The following is a 24,260-nucleotide window of genomic DNA, read 5'->3' on the forward strand; positions in this document are numbered from 1 at the left end:
CTTATATGCACCCAACAAAGCGGGTTTCCTCCTAAATGCATTGAAAACACTTTTAAGGCTATCCAGAGTACTCTTAGATGTCTAAAAATGCATTCTAAGCGAAGCTATAAAATTTAGTCTCTTCGGTCATCCTAGGGAAACTTGATTCTTTTAGAAATTACTGAGCTCTTCAATATTTATTTACCAAAAATTTGAGATCCAATTTTAAAACGTTAAAACGTTTTACATGCAAAAGTGAAAATTTTTCTGATTCCTCTCCCCATCACATTTTCGAATCCAAAACTTTTAGGCTTCCTTTTTCCACGAAAAATAGCCTAACCTGGGTAATGAAATGTAAAAAATTAAACTTCAGAAAATCGTAGGAAATCTATTAAATAAGAGCTTGCAGAAATTTCCTCAGTGGTCGAAGAAGATGTAAAATCAAGGTGTATGAGCACACTGTAACCTTACAATAGGGCTTACAACAGCCTTACTATAAACGCAACTAATAAAGGTAAGACAGAAACGCATGTGGCATTCGAATGCTGTTTCACCTGCATTTTTATTGTAATTTCAGCTTAAAATGAACACATATGTGATATACAACTTGCTGAAAAGCGCAAATAGTGCACCGAATTTCTAGCGAGAAAAGAAAAAAAAAATTCTTCCACCCGAAAAATTTGAAAGTCTCACCAGCAACAATTCAAAGCACTGACCAAGCAGATCTATCCCTATCACCAGGTCTGGCAAGAGATTACCAGCAGAAAAGATTTAGCTAAAAGCAAACGATAAAGTTTGAAAAAAACTATCATTATAGTACGCTATATGCTAACGGCGCAACTTTATTTCATTATGGGAGGCAGGTTTCTGAAACTAGAAATGCGCGTCTTATGTAAGCGACGTATCTTATCCGAGACGCGTCGTTTTATTTTACATTTATGTTTTCGTATAAATGGCCTTCAGCGTTTCACTACTGTACATTAATCAATTTAGATACAGTTTATAAACAATAATGGAAGTACTATTTGGTTGCTTAACACTTAAGACTAGCCTGTGAGCAACAGACGTTATTTGGGTCATCCAGGCGGGTTTTGGGTTGCGAGTACCAGAGCCCTTCTGAGCGCCCTCAATAACGCTTGTTACATGTTCAGGCTACATATAAAACTATCAGCGGAGTCTTGAATGTGCCAAGTGGCGTTATCGTGGTGACCTCTTCAAAACGGAAATCTCCATAGTAGTTGCTTTGTCCCTTCGGTGTCTGTATAGAGGGCTCAACTGTCCGGATTAGGCTTCTACTGGTTTGGTTTTCATTTCAGCCCGTTTGGCGGAGTAATGATAGCCTTTCCAATGATACCAGTTTACACCGTTGGCATCAGAGGAGTGACTCCCATTAAGATAGCGACCATTCAAGTTGGAGTGGTGACAGTTATGGTACCACCAGGCTCCCTCATATGAAATGGCACAGCTCTCGCCAGGATTTTGGTCATTGTCTTGATCTTTGGTGGAGAATGGCATATTATGATGCAATGTAAGAGAGTCACCAGCAGTTCCTAAAAAGATAAACAAAAACCTCATTTCTTACCATAAATTTTTATTAATGGTCCTAAATAACCTTTCTTTAGACGTTCCGGCGGGAAAGTGAGAGAGTAGCAGCACTCCAAATAAGTAAAACGGCCATTTTTACCGTTAAAAATAGGGCATTTAAGCTTAACTATGTTACAGTCTACTTATCACACTCTTTGATCTTTAGTTATTTTATATGAACTTTGACGTGGCGTAATTTTACCCTGTAAGTAAAGGTAAACGGGTGAAACTTTCTAGTCTACACAGTTGCTCCGGGTATTACCGAATAAAATGCAAAATAAAGTGTCTCTCGATTTCTTCAGCAGAGTCCTAGCCAAGTTAATGACTAGAGAGTGTTTTACTCCAGCCAGTTCCATTAGTTATCATCATTTCTATCATAATAGTTACACTTTAGACGGCTCACATATAGAGCGTTTCACAGGACGAAATAACGGTCGAGTTTCCGTATTTTGTAAACTCGACGGAAATACGGGAAGTTTCTTATATCCGTCACTTTTCCGTAACAAACCAAGCACTTTTTGTTTTTTGCCCTGTTCCTTTTAAAACGAAATCAATTCCATTTAGCAAAATTTTATTCACACAAAAAGAAATGTCGGTAAGATTGGATGATCGACTCAGAATAAAAGGGGTTTGCACTAGCTGGCTTTTTCTCAGTCGTCGCCTTGGTAGCACCAGTTGACCAACTCTTTTCAGCCACATGACCTCTAGTTGTATACCTCACCAACTCACTTAATCCTCTTACTGATCGATTATATTCGGTTGAGTTACCTCATGACATAATTGTAAGCAGTTTACCAGCTCACTGCGGATGGAATAAGCTGGGCAAGCTATTCAAAAAAGGTACCTGCAAAAGGCAAGACTTTTTGAGAATTTTGATCAAGTTTTAAGTAGCAAAACGAGATCAGATTGAGTTCTCTTTGGGCAAAGATAAAGGCCACTGGCCTGTCGAACAACAAGCTAAGAAACTACATTATTTTACAGAGCCAGGATCGACGAGTCTTTCTTTGTAAGTTGGTTAAGATGTTCCGCACACTTTCTCCCTAGCATAATAAGAACAGGCTTCGTCAGATTTGCCGTTTTCTCCCGACACTTGCCACTTGATATTTAAAAGTAATTTGCGTTGATCAGAGGCTTGGAATCGGGAGCTGCTAAAGGCTCCCAAGAGACCATATATGGTCTTTTAAGCATGGTCAGCAGAAAAGTACAATAGTAGTTTACGGTACCAAGTGCAATAACAACTGCTGTGATAATAGGGTTTTGTCCATTGAAAAACTTCATCTTTCATTGTCGAAGACTCAAGGGCATGATAAAATCATTGTTCAGGGTACAGAGGGAAATCATTGACAAAAGGTAATGTCCATTGTATTAATTTTTTTCTCAAGTCCTTATTTGGCAGTCAAAAACCCAGACCAATTCGGTATTTCAGTCAATGTAAGGTATAGTGTTACAAAAAAACGAGTCAAAACAAAATGAGTCAATAGCCAGGCAACTCCCAGCCAAGAGTCAGCGGTGTACTATTAAAAAAAAAGTCGTATTACGTTCACCTAAGTACCGGAACAAATTTTTACACCAATAATACAACTGAGTTTTTAAACGAGGGCAGGTCGTTGTTGTTGGAAAACTATCCCTGATCACCTCGCAGCACTACTGATTCCGATCCCACGACTAAGGATCCCAGATCTTGGGCCTGTAATCCCTGATCCCACCCCATTTTTTGCCTTTTATCCCTGATCCCATACAACTCGTTACGACCCTGAAATTCGCCTACATCTGTCAAACAAATCGAGTTGGAATAATCACGTGTGCTTAAAGCAAGCTACTATGAACAAACTATTCTTACAACACTAAGAATCGCGTTAAAACAATGCAATCGCTGAAACATAGTAGATCGGTGAAACCAAGAAACCTCTGACTTAAAGATCGGGTACAGGAATACCGAACAACAGTTGCCAGTTTTCTAAATTAATTCTAAGTTTTTAAATTTTGAAAAAATGGGACCTCTCAAATAGTAACGTAAACGTTACCCCTTTTTATGGTTTTCATCATTAATGCAGTACAGGCGCCCATCATAGGCTCCTGTGTAGTATTATGCTTACCAGCGTATTGCCCAAGACTTTCCAGCTTGTACTTGCTCTGTTCATCACCCACACCGAAGGAGTCGTATTCAGCGTAAGCTGTTTGGTTGTCGAAGCCTTCCAGATCAACCCGAAGCTTGCTGCGTCCTTTTGTCAGGCGATGAATCTTGTCCAGGCGGAGCCAAAATTCACCATTCAGATTTCCAAAGCCCCGTTTGTAGTCGTCCCAGCCGAGATAGAAATCTACCGAGCCGTCCAGTCTCTTTTGGAACACAGTCCATCCCCCACCGGCTGTTTTTTGGTCACAGTACACATCAAAGGCTCCAGCATTATCAGGGTCGATAGTGTAGACACCACTGGTGCGTAAACCGGCTTCATAGGCCTCAGCACAATTGCTGTAGACTGGAAAACACGAATGTAGTGACAGAGTTTCGAAGCCTTATCGCTTTAATGCGATATGAAAGGCGTGTGACTAAGACGTTAGTCATAGAACCTAGTCATAAATTAGCATAATCTTTAGCAGACACTGTTACCTTATTAAAAAAAAAAAAAAAAAAAAAAAAAAAAAAAACTCGACAGGGCCGGCCAGCATTAGTGGTCAACAATCGGTCGTCAACTTCTATTTCGGACTGTTTTCCTTCATCATATTCTTGAAATAAAGCCAAACTTACAAAAAATAGTCGGTCAAGTGCCTGATGGCTGCTTAATAGAGGTGACAACTATGGGATGAGAGTACCTTTTATTTCGCAGTTTTCACCTTTGAAGCCAGCTGTGCAAGCGCAAACGTAGTTTTTCTCGGTATACCCTATGTAGCACGTTCCGTTATTCAGGCAGGGCTGACTGGCGCAAAGATTCTGTTAAAAGAAACGCAGCTTCAATGAATTTTTACGTAAATAAGCTAACCCCTGGTTATGATGAACTTTTGAGTCGTCACCGCCGTCGTATCGAAATCACCATCATCCCCACAATCATAACATCATCATCTGCGTCATCATCTATGTGATCTTCTTTCTTGTCAAAATCATCAGTCATTAGAATTTTAATTGTAACCGTAAAGAATTATAATACGCAGATCGTGGAGGGTTTTACCTGCCGTAAACGAAGACTGAGATCTACATTTTTATTAATATTATAAAAAACGTATGTGGTTAACTTTCGCAGACAGTCTAAACATTTATTATACATTCTTTTGCCTCAGCAAGGACTGCACGAGAGGATAAGGTTATCATCAGTCTCGCAATGGTCGAAACTCACTATAGACAAGACGTTTCGCTATAAATACGATTAATCCTGTTCCTGTTAAAACCTTTCCGTTATTCTTTCCCTGGAATTATGCAATAATTTTAATCCAAACGTAAACGAAAGGAAAAAAATACCGCTTTTGGAACGAAAAAATATCCCGCGCGACCGGCAGTCCAAAAAGGCTCGAAAACAAAAACCGAAAGTCGATAATAATAATAATGGGCACTTAATGGAAGTTCAACTCTATCTTTTTTTAGTGCCTTTAGTTTTGAACTCTTTTCTTTACTCCCAAAACTGTTCTCTTTTTAATGTGCGACGTTATGTAATTTTTTTTTTGTAAGTTAGGCGACCGTCGTCCAGCGTCCAATAATACAAACACATAATTATGCATAGCGGAAAAATGGATATAAATCATCCGGGTTTTTAAATTAAAGTGTAATTATGAAAATTCAAAGGGCGGATTGCAGCTAATCCGAAAGGGAGATTTAGAATTTTAAATAAATTATACGAAACTGCATATACCGCCAACACCGACATTTTTATCATCAGTAAAGCTTGGAATTATCATAAATCAACCACTACGTGATGGTGGAAATGGTTCAAAATTCATCTTGACTTGACAACATTATTTGCAACAACAACAACAACAACAATCTTTTCATTGACTCGTAGCACGCTTTAATAGAGTTGCAATTATTACAAGAAATAAAGTTATATACATTACAAATTTACAGATCATACCTTTGTCCCTCTGTAAATCCAGTCCTTTCTTGGTTTGAGATCTTCTTGGTGCTGCAAGTGATCTGAATTACTGAGTTCACAGGCCATCTTGTTGTTGATCTTTGGACCAATATTATATGAAACACATTCCCTCGCAAGGGCGCATTGGTCTTGGCAGTCAAGGTTTAGTTCCACAGAATGATTTGAAATCACGTGTCCTTCAAGGTAAAACCCTCTGGCTGGTGTCAGAAACGTGATGCGTCGGTTGTGTTTTCCAATTTTTCAAAAAACTATTTTATAATTTAATCCAAGAATCACTCGTGGATTTTTAAAAAGGAATTAAATTGTCTTTTCGTCATCCTTTTCTTTAAGTTAGTTTGCCAGCGAGAAGGTCAGTTGGATGATGAAGTAACAAAACATTAATTTTACGCGGTAGGGCCTCTCGAACTTCCCAGTTACTCTCGGTTTAAACTTTGTTTATTCTCTGTAATAGTTAATGAAAAGAAGTTGGCCTTTAACTTAAAACGGATCTTTCAACTCTGTTTATTGACATTTAAGGTAAAGGTTGTTTTTCCTGGAAAGTTTTTTTTAGAAAAAATACGATTAACCATTTTAGCTTGTTTTGGAAGTTTTGTCAGTCATAGTTGTTCAAATTCTAATCTTCAATTTTATTGTAGAGTGAATCTTCTCTCTGTGAAAATGACTAGTTTGAACTCAAACGTAGATACCAGTCATTTTTCTCCTCACAGGCACCAAATATAATGACTGCAAATGCTAAACCTTGTACATAACAGCGAACAACAATAGCGCTTGGCATGAGTATGACGTCCATTGAAGCATAAAATTAATCTTCAATGCAAATTGCATTGGTGTTTAAGGTTTATAAGTTTGGTCTTTTAGTGAAAATAGACACAACAATTATATTGTTTGTATTTTCCGAGTACGTGTTAAAACTCATTCTCTGCATGTCTTCTTCATTTATTTTCTTGCCTAATGTTAAACAACCAAAATACGACGACAAAATCTGAGAGAACCGCTGAAAAAGCTCCATAAACTCGACTAAAACGCGAAATTTTGAGTTGGGTTTACTTATCAGATCAGAACGATACATTTTGTGTTAATTAAACGGACACGTTCCTTACAGCATGTTTACTTATAATCTGCCCATTTTCGAAAATACTTTATTATTCCGCATTTCTCAAATCAACAAGAATTTTTTCTTCGTTTTACTATGCTTAGCGTGAGACGGAAAAGGCTGATATTGTCGTAAATCTGATGCTTCAGGCCACCGAGCAAAGACGGCTCTCTTTTCTATCAATTTGCCGGAGCTTATTCCGGTTTACTTCTTTAAAATTTTGGCTTTCCCCTACAAGCTGAAGACAGGTGCTTAATTATTTCGCTGAGGAGGTCTCTTCAGCGTTCTGTTGCTAAACTGGCACTAATTTTTAACAACACTGGCCGGAGTAGAAGAAACAATTAACAGAAAAGAGTTTTATTTTCTGAGCATAACAATGCTAATAATTGGCACGGCCTAGAAGTGTAAGTCTAAGACTATCGCACTTTCATGAAATTACAGATCTGGCTTAAATTCTTTCTCACTTAGTTAGTGAATTGTCCTTACACTGTAATTTTCAGGCAGTTATAATAACTCCTCTAGTGGGGCTAATTTAACTCCTTACAGTGGAGTTATTTTTCGTGGAGTCACTTTAACTCCAGAAAGGAGTTTAAAGAACTCTTTTTCAGGAGTAAAAGTGACCCCAGATATTGAGGAGTTAAAATAACCCCAAAAAAGGAGTTATCCTGTACCTAAAATTTTTACTCCACTTTCAGAGTTAAATTAACTCCAAAAAGAGTAAAAACAACCCATGTAAGGAGTACAAATAACCCCATTTCGGAGTAATTTTAACTCCAGACTGGGAGTAAAAAGAATTCTTTTTCAGGAGTAAAAATGACCCCAAATTCGGAGTTAAATTAGGAGTTAAAATAACCCCAAAAAAGGGGTTATCCTGAACCTAAAATTTTTACTCCATTTTTGGAGTCATAATAACTCCCTAAAAATTACGGTGTAAGTTCGCCAGTGATGCTGGAAAACTTTCAACACAGACTTGACGCACCCTACATAACACTCTAACCTGTCTTTCGTTATTATGATATTAAGGACTAAATAAATTGTCTCTGGGCCAAATTTCAGAATTCTTGCGGCTAGGAAAGGAAAGTTATTGTAATGCTCTAACTGAAGTGGCCGGATACTGGGCAACATAATGTACTTCTTAGCGGGGCTGTGTCAAGAAATTTATCGAAATTCAGTCAGTGGGAACAGTACCACTAAATTGCGACAAAGATAAACATTACAGCTCAAAACATTCAAAGAAGATACAAAAATCATACACATGGTGACATATACAAAAGAAAGCTCGGATAGACGAACTTGAAGAAGTAGATTAATTCGGATTGAAATTGTGATTTTTGAAAATTTAATCGTAGATACTTTTGTTTTTTGGCCATCTTAGTTTTTAAAAGAAGAAACGTAAAGTAAACTGCGGTGATAAATATGAAGAAACATTCACGCATTTCTGGAAAGAAAAAAGACTTTACTTCGACGTTTCGTATGTTCCAACATACATCTTGAGTAAACCGTTGAATATCCGTGTGAATAACAACAAGAATTTAAATGTAGAAGCGCGTGACCATGCTACGTCAACTGGTCATAACATGAAATGGGACCATTTCGAAACTTTCGCAAGAGGATGGAGTCGAGAATGGCGAATCGAGTCGAGAATCGAGACTCGCCACAGACTTTCAAGTTACTTTTAAACGGTACTGTATTAAACACACGGTTCTCTCCCGTCCTATTGCGTAACTTCACTATAGGCAATACTAAGGGTACTTCATGCAACGGTAATCAGATGTTCTCGGACGATTTACACGACGTCCATTAGTTTCAGTTTTCTCTTTAATCACTTGATTGAATGTTACATGCTTACCCGTAGAGAGCAGCTGTATCAATTATTCCGTATCCATTCTGCAGAGCAAACTTCACGGCGTCTTTTCCATCATCACCCAAAGCCTTGAACACTCCAAGACCGAAGAGAAGCATTTTATAGCCATCGTTTAAAGTGACTTTGCTCTGCAAGCCTTCTCCATCTAAGACCATTCTTGTAAGGCCCTTTACTTGTAAAACTGGCAATCCAATTATTAGATGAAACCTTTTGTAGCAAAAGCTTTTTCAAAAGGCGTAGATTTGTGGCAGGCATTACAACACCTCACTAGTCTTGTGGTAATCCGCTGGTCACCGAGCGCTTTTGTCATACAGGACTATCTTGGATTCCAGGAACTGGATTGCGGATTCTTTGTCAATAGAACTTATATTCCGGATTCCAATCATTAGCGGCATTTCGGATTCCTTGAACTGAATTCCGAATTCCAATATTCCGGATTCCATAAGTAAGAATTTCCCGGATTCCAGATTACCTTACGTGGGGCGACTTCTGACATACACAACAATAGAAGCACATACACACTAGGCTTCTTGCATAAATTCTGCAGGTAGAATTTCTGGCAGAATAAGCGATTTTTGAGGCGAGCATTCTGCCGGCAGAATAAGGCATTTTCGAGCAGAATAAGGGAAATCAGCGGCACTAATGATATGCATAACAGTGGTAAGAAAAATTTAAACCTAGAATAAAAAACAAATGGAAAAATAAGCCTTGTGAATAATTTGATTATTTAATAGCTACAACGCACTCACGTTAAACTCACATTACGCATAATGATTTATCCAATTAGTTTTTAGGAGTAATGCCCAGGTTCCATTCTACATTTGCGGAAAAAAACTGAATACGGCCCGGAGGGCCTAAAATTTTTTCGGATACCGAGCAGAATTCGAGCAGAATAAGGGTGTCCGACCAGAATTTTGAGCAGAATAAGCGATTTTTACGAGACTCACATAGGAATGAGGATATATATGAACTTAAAGGTGTACATACTGCCACCTTTGAACTTCATCTTTTCTCAAGCAATGTTGAACATTGTAGTATATCAAATGTTAATAGTTACCAATGTTCCTGTAAACAGGGCTGCCCCATAGCAGTTTATGCAATGTGTTACTCTCTTATTAATCCTTGTGGATACTGGACTTAAGGAACTTTATTTGCCCCTGTTAGTAACTGGAATACACTGTACAATGTGATGGGTGTGAAAACACATCTGTCAGTCAATCTTCCTCAAAGTGTCAGTATCAGTGGAGCTGAGATAAACCTTACTCCCCTGGCTGTAACCACTTATGTCCCATGTTGCAATTTGGCTCCAAGCATGTCTGCATTGAAGATGCGCATATTTTCAAACATTGTCATATAAATGACACGATTTTTGTTGTGGATTGGGACATACTGTATAAGCTGTGTGGTTCAGCAAACAAGTGGAGTAAAGGATTTATCTTCTCTGGTAAGATATGTTGACAGTTGTTTAGCTGCAATAAGGCATGTTCAAGGTAGTACCGATAATACGACCACGCCCAAATATACGCTCCCACAGCGTCTTATTATGCACTTATCACAGATACAACGGAAATATGTTTTTTGTCATCGCCCGTCTCCCCTTAATTTTGTAAAATCTAGAAGGACGAAACCTATAGCTTCTTGGTGAGTATCCGTCCTCTGGTGAACGGCCACTTTTATAGTAGGACAAAAGAATTTCTGAAAAGGCGCAATATCAGCTGCGAAGAACAAAACAAAACTACCTCGACAAATCTTGACAAGTCTCGAGTCAAGTTCCATAGAAGAGTCCGAGTTCAACGACGTCACATGACATAAACACGTAATAATTCTCAGTACTTACATAATGTAACGCAACTCGAAATGTCACTAACACGGGCCTTTTTACAGACTGAAAGTGTTTTTTCTGAGCTTCCCATTTAAAGACGATTTAATTTTTATTTACCAGTACTCTCTGTTATAGATTTTAAAGAAAGTTAACGTTAACATAATTCACAAATGATATTTCTCCTCCAATTTTTTATTAAAATTTAATGCAAGGGTTGCTTTTCTAGTAAGGCTTTTTAGAAAAAAGAAAACAAAAAGCTTTGCTTGTTTTGGAAATTTTGTACTAGTTTTATAACTCAAATTTCGATCTCCTTTGCACAGTGGATGTTCTTACGGTGATAATGCAGTTTAATTACTGCTTGGATAAGTTTCGTGATTACAAAATCTCCGTGGAGTGTTAGTTCAATATCTACAGATTTTACCCAATTTAACCTAAGCTTGACTGAAAAGTTCGCGTTCGTGACATATTTAAGTTGTATGTGACTAAGGCTAACGGTTCAGGTGGCACAGTTCACTTCACAGTTGTCGGCGCGCCGGACAAAATCTTTCAATTTCAAGTCTCCTAGAGTTGCGACCCTACAAGGTCTTTTGTGTATATACCTGGTTTTTTGAAAACCGGGCTACTAAAAAATGTCAGTCTCTCACACTGATTGTTAATTTGATGGCCCTTGTTACTTGAAAAGTAAAATCTCACCTCAAAAAGAAATTATTGAATACATGAGCTTCCATTTGATAGAATCATCTGTCTTGAAAGTAACAAAAGTGAAGTTTTCCTCATTAATCTGGAAAATAAGGCATTTTAAGAAGCAATTTTTAGTGTCGGTGTCACCGATTGCAAAGCCAATTCCCCAGTTCACCCCATTTTTAATTGAAGCTGGTCTCCCAAAAACAATCTAAGCCAACACTGCTCAACAATACCAAGTCCTAAAACCAGCAGTTCAACTGCTTGCTGACTAGGAACATTATCAACAGGGTGGGTCATTGCTTGCATGCAAACAGCACAAACAAACTGCATAAGAGTGCAAAAACACATCAAACTTTACAACAACCCCACTCCCCTGGAATTTAACCAGGCTACCCCAAATACATACCAGACGATAGCCCCGTGTCTGTGCAACAACATGGCACCCAGCCAGACACAACCCCCCCTTAATTTGAGTGAGACATTGACCTTTGAAAGACAGGGGTAGCCCCGGTACAAAAACTCAGCGAATCCGCCCTCTAGCACAAAGCATAGTCTTTACAACAACCCCACCCCCCTGGAATTTAACCAGGCTACCCCAAATGCATACCAGATGATAGCCCTGTGTCTGTGCGACAACATGACACCCAGCTAGACACAACCCCCCCTTAATTTGAGTGAGACATTGGGCTTTGAAGGACAGGGGTAAGCCCAGGTACAAAAACCCAGCGAATCTGCACTCTAGCACAAAGCATAGTCTTTACAACAACCCCACCCCCCTGGAATTTAACCAGGCTACCCCAAATGCATACCAGATGATAGCCCTGTGTCTGTGCGACAACATGACACCCAGCTAGACACAACCCCCCCTTAATTTGAGGGAGACATTGGGCTTTGAAAGACAGGGGTAAGCCCAGGTACAAAAACCCAGCGAATCTGCACTCTAGCACAAAGCATAGTCTTTACAACAACCCCACCCCCCTGGAGTTTAACCAGGCTACCCCAAATGCATACCAGATGATAGCCCTGTGTCTGTGCAACAACATGACACTTAGTTTGACGGAAGCCCCCCTCAAAAAATATTATCTGGGCCAACGGGGGCAACAGCCCGTCCCTACGGGACGGACTGTTGCCCCCCTCGTGCAAATTTTCTGGAATTTGCACTGATTTCTGTCACTTCCAGGAAGTTATTTGAAGCCCATGGTTAAGAGGTGAGGGTGGTTAGTCCTGAAGAGCGAGATTGTTATTTTTACACTAAAAGTATCAGGGCTTTAAGCAAATTAAGTTTTAAAAGATTGCCTGCAATGTGCTGGACTTGACTTAAGATTTCAGGCAACCCGGTTTTCAAAACTCCAGGTAGGTATATAACAGCTGAAATAATTACAAAGATGATCTTCGCAGCTAAAGACGCAAATAAAAAGGTTGTAACTGATGTTGGCGAAGAAAACGCCTGAAAATGAAAAATAGCTAAATCTGTTTACCGGCCCCACCTTCAACGCCAGCAGTTGCAACGTAGTTTAGCCAAGCTCGTCAAACAGCAAAAACCAGTAAGAGCGCTAACACAGCTAAACGACTTGCCATACTGAAGGTCTTGATGGGGAATGAACCGCTCCCAATTTTGATTGGACAGTTATTATGGAAAAGCAGAAATGTGACCCGGGCTTATTTTAGTCATTAGTTAAACATCTTGACGTCTTAATTAGATAGTTAATTATTTATTGGCATACTTCAAAATGTCCTCAAAATTGTTCAAGTCAGCTACAACTGTAGGATTCCCTTAGAATAAATATGATAAATCTACAGATAAATGTAAGCTTATCGCTTTTTATTCATTTAATTCTTTTTTTTTTTTTTTTTAATTTATTAATTTCGTATTTCATCCTTTAAGCTTTAAGGTAGATGATACGTTCTGAGCTCCCAATCCTTATAAATGAGATGATAACTGGGTTCTTCATGTTCTTTCTCGTTTCCTTTCAAGTGTAACTACCTTTTTTGTGCACTGTGGTATACATGAATTTTCGTATTTTCGTAGTATCGTGAAAATGTGATGTTGCAATTTTTGAAAAGAGAATTTATAATTAAATTCAAGATCGATTTTCCGCTTTCAATGCCTGATAAGAATGAATTAGTATTAAATAATTCCCTAATTCAGTAGCATCTGAGTTCAAACCGAAAAAAAGAATGCTTTGCTCGTGGATTGATTAAAAAGGAATTAAGTTATCTTTTCCTTCTCCTTTTCTTTAAATTAGTTTACCAAGGCGGATAAGGTCGAGCAGATGATGAAATAACAGAACATTAATTCTACGAGTAGGGCTTCTCGAACTTCCCTTTTACTAACTTTGTTTATTTTCTGTAATTAGGTTAATGGAAAAAGTTGACGTGTAATTTAAAACCAGTGTTTTAACTCTGTTTATTTAAGGAAAGGGTTGCCGTAAAGCGTTTTAGAAAAAAATACGCCAGCCGAATCCTCTTTCAGTGAAAATGACTATTTTGAACTCAAACGTAGGTACCAGTCATTTGTCCCCTATAGACACCTAATTAGAAATATAATGACTGCAAATGCTAAACATTGTAAAAACAAACAACAATAGCGCTTGCAATCAGTATGACGTCCATTTAAAGCATAAAACAGTCTACAACTCCTACGTCAAAACTTTGCGCGAACTGACGATCCCGCTAGCTACGCAGGCTGCCCCACCAAGAACAAGCAGTCTTTCACAAACTCAAAAACTGCTTTTCATGGATGCCTTGTCTATGGGTAGGCGAACCAGTTTGCAACACATGCGCAGTAGGTAATCTTGATTTCCAAGGAGTTCCGGTGATAATGGTATCACTGTTCTACCCTTAGCCGTACACGGAATCAGTGTGTGTCTTATGGTGTTTCGAAACAGTTTTTCAGAGGCCATACCGATATTTTTCAATCGCCCTAAAAGTAGTTATTTCCTTGTTCGATCTTCTTTTAAAATTTTCACCAGTAATTAGCTATGGATTGAAATTTGTGAAAATGTAGTTTGAAGTACAATCGATATTACTATGACAACAATAAACAAAAAACTTTGAAACTGATTAAAGCCAAATTTTGTATGATCTAGACCAACTAGTGAAAATCCAAAACTAGGAACTTAAAGTTTGGTGTTTAGCAAACAATTTCCGAAAGAAGTAAAACATTGGGTATGTTTGAATTCGACTAAAACGAAAAAATTTCAAACCTTAAATTTTCAATAGCCGTGATAGATTATTTAATAAAAACGTTATAAATGACTCCCTGGCAAATTATTATTAAGTAGCGTCAGAATGCTGATTAATATCATATTTTGATGCTAGGGAATTTTGGTGTATTTTCGTTCTTGGGATCTTGCAAACTAACCGGTTTTCCGGCACCGCCTGAAAAAGTGCAACTTCATTCAAAATTTGGACTTTTCGCGCTTTTTTGTATATCTCTGAAACGACTCGAACGAATTTTTTTTAAACCTCTCACAGAATTTTTATAATGTGTATAATAAAGTCTGAAACTTTGATTAAGACTGATTCACTGCAACACCTTGAAATTTCAAGACAAACCTATCCTACGAACCTGTCAAAAATCTGCGTTACAATATTAACTGTTTTGACGTGATGCTAATTTTTCCAAAATAATGCGCACTATACATACCTCCGTGACTGAAATAATAATAATAATAATAATAATAATAATAATAATAATAATAATAATTATAATAATAATAACGAATATTTATACAGGATAACCCTTCAGTGCAAGAGCACTGTTATCAAAGGGGTCCTGGTACATTTTAGTCTGAGTTTATCGCATCTTTTGAATGTAAAACATTGACAATACTCATACTGAAATGTACTAGTCATGGATGTATGTATCGTTAATTTTACAATGGCATGGATTTCGTTAAGAAATCCGAAAACAATTAAATAAATGTGTCTCTACAGTCTAACTTCCCTTTTCAACAGGAAAAAAAAATATTTAAGAGAAAAAAAAAATTGTTTACAGTTCAGCTTCCTTTTCTAATAGAGAAAATCTATTTAAAGAAAAAAGAAACAACAGTATTTTTTTAGTAACAACTTATTTTGTTCTTTCTATGGTGACATTTGAAGCATATAAAAGGATCCAAGTTAATTAGTCAGTCAGAAGTCAGTCGCATTTCGAATTTAGGTGTGTTTTGTTTGTTTGTCTGTATGTAGAAGCCCTCTTATCTCTTGTTACCTGAAGATCTATAGCCGCCATCAAGAGCCATGGCTCTTGCCGCCATTGAAGTCTTTAACATCTTTTTGTCATTTTCTCGGAACCCATCAAAGTTGTCAAACTGTGCCTGAGACTTGCTTTTGTGAACGAGGCAATAGTAGAACGAAGCTGGAGGGGGGGGCTCCAACCCCAAATAATGTTCCATTTTCGGCAAAATGGGTGTTTTTTGGCACAACCTTGCAAGGAGGAGGTGGGAGGATTAAGAGATAAACGTGAAGCCCATTGAAATACTCGTCTTCAGCAATAAATGAATCCTACGTAATAATTACTTGGAAGGGTTTTTCCAGCTGTCTGTAGTTCTTCTGGCCCTGCCCATTATTCTTCACGTGACGGCCAATTTAGAAATTTACCCCAGAGTTTGAAGAAGACGTGAAATATATATAGGCCTAAATTAAAGTAAGTCAACCTCGCAAATAATACAGATAAGCGACTTAGAATATTGCGGATATACATTTGAATGTTGTTTCACCTGCATACTGGTTGTATTATAACCATTAACATAAACACAAAAATGTACTCCCCATATAACTAGCGTTAAAACATTTCCCAAAACATCGCCGATCCGAAAAAATCTAAAAATCCTGCAACGATTGCACAATAACTGAACTGATTAACGGTATATCGGCCTCTCAATACCACAGGGTAAGGGCTGAGATGATAGGCAAACACGGGAGAGTTCCAGTACCAAATTCCACCCTATGTACCTTAACTTAAAACAAAAAATAGATACCTTGTAGCACTGAATGTTTACGGGTTCTCGCCGAAACAAAGTGCAAACATTTTTCCGAAAAACGTTTTCTTCACTAACTTAATATACCGTTGTAAAATGAAGACTTTAAAGTACCGCACTCATCCACGTTAAGGTACTTCCCTTGAAAATGATGTACTATCCAGATCTTTTTCAAACTTGCATTGGCACAAATGTCAGAAACATATAGGACATTCAAAAACTGCAATAAAAAGATGGGGTCACCGAAGGCGTGCTTGTTTTCGCCTTGCGTTCCGGTAATTCTGAGTGTTTTTTCCTTGTTGCGCGCGAAATGTTCGAAACTTAGACAACCGTCGAAATTTCTTATTTTATAGCAAAAACTATGGATGTTATTAAAACCTTAAGCCCCTTAAGGGAATTACATTAAAGCAAGGCGTTTTTATTTGTAATTGAATGAATTACGGGTTTGGCATATGTGCATGTTAATTCACCTGTCATGATCGCAGAATGTCCATTGCATACAGTTTCTAGGCTGCTTCGCAACTCGTAACCACGTACGCCCTATGTAAGAGAATCCAAGACAATCTTGGATCCTGGATTCCACTTTGTGGATTCAGGATTTCCAGGTGGTGGATTTCAGTCTTTGTCAGTGGAATTGTACTTGGATTCTAGATTGCAATTGTAGGTGGGATTCCGGATTCCTTGAGCTGTATTCCGGATTCCAAAGTCCAGGATTTGAGATTCGAAAGCAAATTTTCCCAGATTCTGGATCCCACAAGCAAAACATTCTTGGATTCCGGAATGCGGATTCCGTTACATCAGGCAACCTCTAGCCTGTTCCCGACGATCAGATCATGTGGAGTGTGGCCCGAGATCAGAGAGCGGGAAACAATAACTAAAAAGGAGAAACTAAGGGAGAGGGAGAGCTCTCACCCCCTACCCCATCCTCTTGCTGCTTTTCCGGCTCACATCTCTTTGGTTCCATCTTAAATCTGAACGCCAGTAAAACAGTCTGTGACTCCTTTGTGAAAAAGATGGCGCGCACTGACGATCCCGCTGGGCCAGCTATGCAGGCTACCCCAGCAGAACAACCAGTCTTTAACAATCGCCAAAAACAACAAAAAAACACTCTGACCCGAATTTGTCCCTTGAGAGAAAAAAAAACTAATTGCCATAAATGCCTTGAAAATACATAATCAAATGAAAATATTCAAGAGACGGTAATGAAAGGAAATCAATCAAGTGATTCAAATCATCAGTAAATTAGGTCAAGTGATTCAGCTTGCAGTACATCACAGTATAAGGAAAGCTGCAGGGACCTTAAGATACACCATTTCAGTCTCTACAGGCGCCGGTAAGCGAACCTGTTTGTCACGCAGTAGGCAATCATGATTATCAAGGAGTGCCGATAATAATGCTAACACCATTCTACGCAGTAGCCTTTCCGTTTCGCCCGTTAAGAAACAGTCAGCCAGTATTCTTTGCTGCGGGTACGGGTAAGCTACCCGTACCGTACCCGTACACGGAAAAAGTGTACTTTATATGATCAAATAGACGCCCATGGCGTTTATGTAATCTTAGGGGTCCAAAAGAGGGCTTTCAACAGATAGGAGGCGTTTATTTTCATTTTTGGAACCCCAAAACTAATGATGAGCGTTTGTAAACAGTGAAATATCCAGTCAATCAATTGATACATCTTGGCCGTCTAGAGATTCAGAGATCCATATTTGCTACTTCGATGTCAGAATCCTAGCTCAGGCTCATCTTTAGTCTATCCTTACATATACATTGAATTGACATTAAACGAGATGCAATGAGAAAACCCTTGTTGATCAAGTAAGAAACAGTATATTAAATGATCTTGCTCTTTTTTACTTTTCCCTAGAATTTTGAAATAACTGTCGTGGAGGTCGTCTATTAGATAAAGGGCGTTTATTAGAGAGGGGCGTCTAATACAAACATTGTAGCTATAGGGGCGTTTTTTAGACGAGAGACGTTTTTTTTGGGAGGAGGGGTGGGGGGGGGGGTCAATTATATAATTTACGGTATGTTAAGATCTCTTATATAAAGGTACTGCACCACTTTTGCACCTGACAATTCCTAAAAATATATGGTTACAAAAAAAAAAAAAACCTGCAGATTACATACAGTCGAACCACTTCAATAAAACACCTCTTTATCACGGACAATTTTCTGACAAAATTCTCATAATTTTTCCTCTGAAGAGATTAAAAAAGACTCCATATATGAACAGAAAAAGGACCAGGAAGGGGGCGATTACCAGAAAAGTCAGGACTCAAACCGACTAGAACGATCAACTTGAAAATGAAATTTGCTTTTTGGGAGAGTTTTCACTAAACACCCAATGGAGGCGCCTCGAGTCTATACCTATACTTTCTCATCCCGTTTCCGGTTTTTGCTGGGCGTCGGTCGCTTTGCAAGCGTCCCTCGCGCCTTCAGCGCTCACGCAGTCGACTTGTGGCAAGTATAGTCTCTACCCAAGAGAGAAAGGAGAGATCATTCATATAAACTAACCTCTCTAGAATTGACATTGCGGTATCAGGTGATGACTCTTTGTAGTTGCAATACATGCTCGGTTATATTAATGCCGCACTGTTTTTCTTTTATTCATATTGCACATATTTTTTATTTCTCCAGACATTATAATATTCAGTAGGTTAGAATGGTTGGCGGCCATGGGCAAGTGAAGAGCCGCCATGTGGATTCCTACTCTTTCTTTTTTTCTTCGTCGTCGTCGTTTTCTTCCAATCTTCTTCTTTTTCTTCTACTTTAATTTACTATTATAAGATTATGATTATGACTATTATGATAATGAAAACGATTATGATTGTTTTCAACTTAAAGCAAAATGCACATCCAAAGAGAAAGTGTGCATACAGCTTTGTGCGTTGTTGATCGTTTCTCTTGGAACCTCAGTCCGTAGCTCAGGGCCCGGTTCCTCGAAAGATGGTTTTAACAACAACAAAAAAATTAACCAGGATTAAGTCAAAGGTTTTCTTGTCTATGAACATGTAACTCGTGTTTACAAAATACTGTTAAGCCTTTACTCGGAGATACAGTAATAATAACTCAGAATGTAACTCTAAGCCATACATTAGGAAGGTGAATACAAAAACGGAACAAAATTTTAATGCCGGATTACCGCTAATTGGTCTTTCAGCGCAGACACAAAGTAGAACGCCAATGATCATTATAGACTCATACAGGTCATTTATGCAGGGAAAAATACGCGTCTTAAATAAGACGTGAACTGGATAGTGTCTTACATAAGACGCAAACAGCTCGTATAAATGAATCACGTTTGGTTCAAGCCTTATTTCTTGGCACGGACTCATTTCTGTGTGAATTAATGCTGCCTATCCAACAAGGTGAGTGTTAAAATGACACCGGCCTACCACACAATCGCGTCTTATGTAACACGCGACTAGGAGGTAATCGGCTCCTAAAGCGGAAATTATCTAAGCACAGGCTGTACGAGCTGTACGAGCTTATAATAAATAAGATAAATCAATAATAATGATAACAAAAACAATAATAATTGCGGGCGACAAGAGGAGCCCGCAATCCTAATCTCCAGGTTGATATTATGCATGTGTCGCATGTATGTAGCCAGGATTCGTTTGAACTTTTACTAAGAATGAATGGAATGCACAAAACGCAAATTGATCACGAGCATTTCGACCTTCTACCCCTCGTAGTCTGATCACGCGTGTTTTGACCATCTGTCACGTGAAACTTACGCAAAGCACAGCGTTGGAGTAAAAGCGTTTTGACCTCTGATCGTTGTCGCCCGCACAGCCCTAACCTTTGGTTATTACTAGTAATAATAATAAACGCCTTAGCTAATAAATAACGTATAATTTCAGACAACATGTGTCACTTTATACCGGCAGTGTGTGTCTCATGTAAGCGACGCATTTTATCCGAAACGCTTCGTATAAATGGCCTTCAGTGTTTCACTACTGTACAATAATCAATTAAGATTCAGGTTATAAACAATTGTGGAACTACGTACTATTTGGTTGCTTAACACTAAGACTAACCTGGACGCAACAGACGTTATTTGGGTCATCCAGGTGGGTTTTGGGTTGCGAGTACCAAAGCCCTTCTGAGCGCCCGCAATAACGCTTGTTGCATGTTCAGGCTACATAAAACTATCAGCGGAGTCTTAAATGTGACGACTGGTGGTATCGTGGTGACCTCTTCAAAACGGAAATCTCCCTGGTAGTTGCTTTGTTCCGTTCGGTGTCTGTATACAGGGCTCAACAGTACAGATTAGGCTTCTACTGGTTTGGTTTTCATTTCAGCCCGTTTGGCAGAGTAATGATAGCCTTTCCAGTCCAACCAGTTTACACCGTTGGCATAAGAGGAGTGACTCCCTTTAAGATAGCGACCATTTAAGTTGGAGTGGTGGCAGCTATTGTACCACCAGGCTCCCTCAAATACAACGGCACAACTCCTGTTAGAATGTTGGTCATTGTCTTGATCTTTGGTGGAGAATGGCATATTATGATGCTCTGTTAGAGAGTCACCAGCAGTTCCTAAAATTATAAACACAAATCTAATTTCTTTCTTAATTTATTAATGCTCCTAAATAACCTTTCTTTAGACGTTTCGGCGGGAAAGTGAGAGAGTAGCAGCACTCCAAATAAGTAAAACGGGCATTTTTACCGTTACAAATAGGGCATGTAAACTTAACTATGTTACAGTCTACCTATCACACTCTTTAATCTTTAGTTATGTTAACTGAACTTTGACTTGGCATAATTTTTCGTTGTAAATAAAGGTAAACAGGTGAAATTTTATAGTCTACACCGCTGCTCCGGATATAACCTGAAAAAAATGCGAAATAAAGTGTCTCTCGAGTCCCAGCCAAGTTACTGACTGGAGAGTTTTTTTACTCCAGTCAGTTCCATTAGTTATCATCATTTCTATAATAATAGTTCCTCTTTAGACGGCGTTTACACAGGACGAAATAACGTGTTTCCGTATTTTGTAAACTCGACGGAAACGGGAAGTTTCTTATAGCGGAGCTCTCGCGCGCGAAAAGCGCGCAGCGGAGCACCATGGGTAAGAAAATGTGGTAATCTACCCATCCGAGAAAATTTGGTAATCACGTGACCACACGCCCGACCGTCCGTCCTCACCACAGGCATACTAATGTTAAATAACTCAATCAACAGGTATGGCAACTCAAATGCAGCTTGAGGTTATTTTGGTGGGAAATCGCGTAGCCACCCGCGTCTTGTAAAGCAGAGGCAGCTAAAGAGTCAATAAAGAAGAAAACGGAAAGCGGAAATTGTTTCTGTATCCGTGTTTTCTAAGGTTATAAGCTTCGATTAATTGTCATGTCTACAAATTTGGATATGGAGTAAGAGAAAGACAGCGAAAAAGAGAAAAAGCGACAGGCCAGCGAAACGCAAAGAGAAAAAGGGGGACAGAGATCTAGAGCGAGAGATAAAAAACAAAGGAGAAATTTTTTTGTTGGAAGAACAACATGAAAATTTTGTACGGCGGTGACAATGCTAGCGGCCACCAATGCAAGGAGAAAATGAGGAGAGTGAAAAAAAAAAGTGAACGAGAACACGTACGACATTTCCTCCATAAAAAAGTTTCTGGACGTTTGACGTTGTAGTCGTGCAAAACAACGGCAAAGAAATGTACAAAAAAAGTGTGCTACACGTGCAAAGTTGCTTTTTTAGTAATAAGACCTATTGCTGTTTTTTCACCGTTCACCGGTGTTGCCTTCGCCGCTTAGCATTACACGATTTTATATTTTGTTTGAACAAACTATAAATATTATCGAGAGCTTCGCTTTTAGTCCCGACTAAATCTATATATTATCTGTCACGTTTCCGTAATAAACCAAGCGCTTTTTGTTTTTTGCCTTGTTCCTTTTAAAACGAGATCAATTCCATTTAGCAAATTTTATTCACACAAAAAGAAATGTCAGTAATATTGGCTGTTCGACTCAGAATAAGTGGGGTTTGCACTAGCTAGCTTTTTCTCAGTCGTCGCCTTGGTAGCACCAGTTGACCAACTCTTTTCAGCCACATGACCTCTAGTTGTATACCTCACCATCTCCCTTAATCCTCTTACTGATGTAGATCAGTTTCGATTATATTCGGTTGAGTTACCCCATGAAATAATTGTAAGCAGTTTACCAGCTCACCGCCTGCGGATGGTGTAAGCTGGGAAAGCTATTCAAAAAAGGTACCTGCATAATGCACGACTTTTTGAGAATTTTGACTAAGTTTTATGTAGCAAAACGAGATCAGATTGAGCCTCTTCGGACAAAGATAAAGGCCACTGCATGGCCTGCCGAACAACGAGCTAAGAAACTACATTATTTTAAAGAGCCAGGATCGACTACTCCTTCGCCTTTGTAAGTTTGGTCAAGATCAGTTTCGCACACTTTCTCCCTAGCATAATAAGAACAGGCTTCGTTATTTTCCGTCTTCTCCCGACAGTTGCCATTTGATATATATATTAGCGTTGATCAGAGGCTTGGAATCGGGAGCTGCTAAAGGCTTGCAAGGGACCATGTATTGTCTGTTGAGCATGGTCAGCAGAAAAATACAAGTTACAGTAACAAGTGCAATAAAAATTGCTGTGATAACAGGGTTTTGTCATTGTCGAAAGAGCATGTATAAAATCATTGTCTGGGGTGTAGAAGGAAATCACTGGCAAAAGGTAATGTCCCTTGTATGAATTTTTCTTATTAAGTCCTTATTTGGCAGTCAAAAAACCCAGACCAATTCGATATTTCAGTGAATGTAAGGTATAGTTACAAAAAATGAGTCAAAACAAAATGAGTCAATAGCTAGGCAACTCCCAGCCGAGAGTCAGCGGCGTACTAAAAAAGTCGTATTGCGTACATTTAAGTACCGGAACAAATTGTTACGCCAAAAATACAACTGAGTTTTTAAACGAGAGCAGGTCCTTCCCATTAAAGCATTTTCTGTCGGAAAACTGTCCCTGATCACCTCACAGCACTACTGATCTCGATCCCACGACTAAGGATCCCAGATAACGGGTCTGTGATCCCTGATTCCACCCCAATTTTTGCCTTTTATCATAACTCGTTACGACCCTGAAATTCGCCTATATCTGTCAAACAAAGCGAGTTGGAATAATCACGCGTGCTTATAGCAAGCTACTATGAACAAACTATTCTTACAACACCCTCGAAGAATCGCGTTAAAACAATGCAATCGCTGAAACATAGTAGATCGGTGAAAACAAGAAACGTCTGAGTTAAAGATCGGGTACAGGAATACCGAACAACAGTTGCCAGTTTTCTAAATTAATTCTAAGTTTTCAAATTTTGAATAACTGGGACCTCTCAAATAGTAACTAAACGAGTAGTCTACTATGTTGTGAGATAAGCCCCTTTGGTGGATAGCTAAGGATAGTTTAGGGATAGTCGCTTTAGGGATAGTCTATGACGTCACCCATTGTTTTTAACGTAGGGAAAATTACGTTCCTCCATACTAATTAGTGCCTAGTCAGTGTCTTCCTGCATACTAATTCGGTATAGGTTTACTAATGAGCGTCTCTCTACTACAATAGGCACAATACGCTTGCCTCGGCTTGCCCGTTAAGTAACTTGAGCCCGGTTTTCGGACCGTCTATTAAAAGGAAAATAGGTGGAATAAGAGAAGCGATCACCTAGCAACGCGAGAAACGGCTTCCTATATCTCATTTAGCGCTAAAACTCAGATACCAAAGAAACCAAGAGTGAATGGAACAGAGAGGGAAACTTTCGGAGATATCAATCAGACTGATCTGTGTATGATCTTGCGTTTATTCCATTCAGCCACGGCTTAGAAAATCTGATTAGTGACGTACATAATGATGACTAATTACACGTACATAATTTACTGTTAATGTACTGATTTCATTACACTTTCCCGGGCCAGCAATAAAATGTTGATTATAGAGATTTACACAGGTATAAGGTAGTAGTATTCAAAGTTCATTAAGTTAGGGGAGTTCCTTTATTTTTAGTGCGGATCGTAGAGCACTAGCTCGTTGTGTTCGTTTTTCGCTTGTGGGCCTTATTTCTTCAGGGTTCTTAAATTTATCTTTAGAGTCTTGCAGGTTATCTTCCTCGGCTAACACTTCAAGAGGGTAAAGCTTCTCGATAGGTCTCGAGATTAGGTTTCCCTTT

At 38.8% G+C, this 24,260-nt stretch overlaps 2 protein-coding genes across 3 annotated transcripts in view; both read right to left on the bottom strand.

The window, feature by feature from the left end:
- Positions 1-528: 528 nt before the first annotated feature.
- LOC140925660 (ficolin-1-like) lies at positions 529-5,708 on the bottom strand. Its single transcript, XM_073375571.1, has 4 exons — positions 5,622-5,708; positions 4,375-4,492; positions 3,660-4,040; positions 529-1,529 (listed from the first exon to the last, which is right to left on the bottom strand). The coding sequence occupies exons 1-4, from the start codon at positions 5,706-5,708 to the stop codon at positions 1,264-1,266; spliced, it is 852 nt and encodes a 283-aa protein (XP_073231672.1). The 3' UTR covers positions 529-1,263.
- A 13,992-nt stretch (positions 5,709-19,700) lies between these two features.
- Positions 19,701-24,260, bottom strand: part of LOC140927774 (ficolin-1-like) — a 44,797-nt gene continuing 40,237 nt past the window's right edge. For both annotated transcript variants that reach the window (XM_073377456.1, XM_073377457.1), the window contains exon 4: positions 19,701-20,628. In XM_073377456.1, coding sequence (XP_073233557.1) covers positions 20,363-20,628 — 266 coding nt within the window. In that variant the 3' untranslated portion in view covers positions 19,701-20,362. The remainder of the gene's footprint in view (positions 20,629-24,260) is intronic.

This window comes from Porites lutea, chromosome 2 (assembly GCF_958299795.1).
Source record: "Porites lutea chromosome 2, jaPorLute2.1, whole genome shotgun sequence".
In the NCBI taxonomy this organism is placed as follows: Eukaryota; Metazoa; Cnidaria; class Anthozoa; order Scleractinia; family Poritidae; genus Porites; species Porites lutea.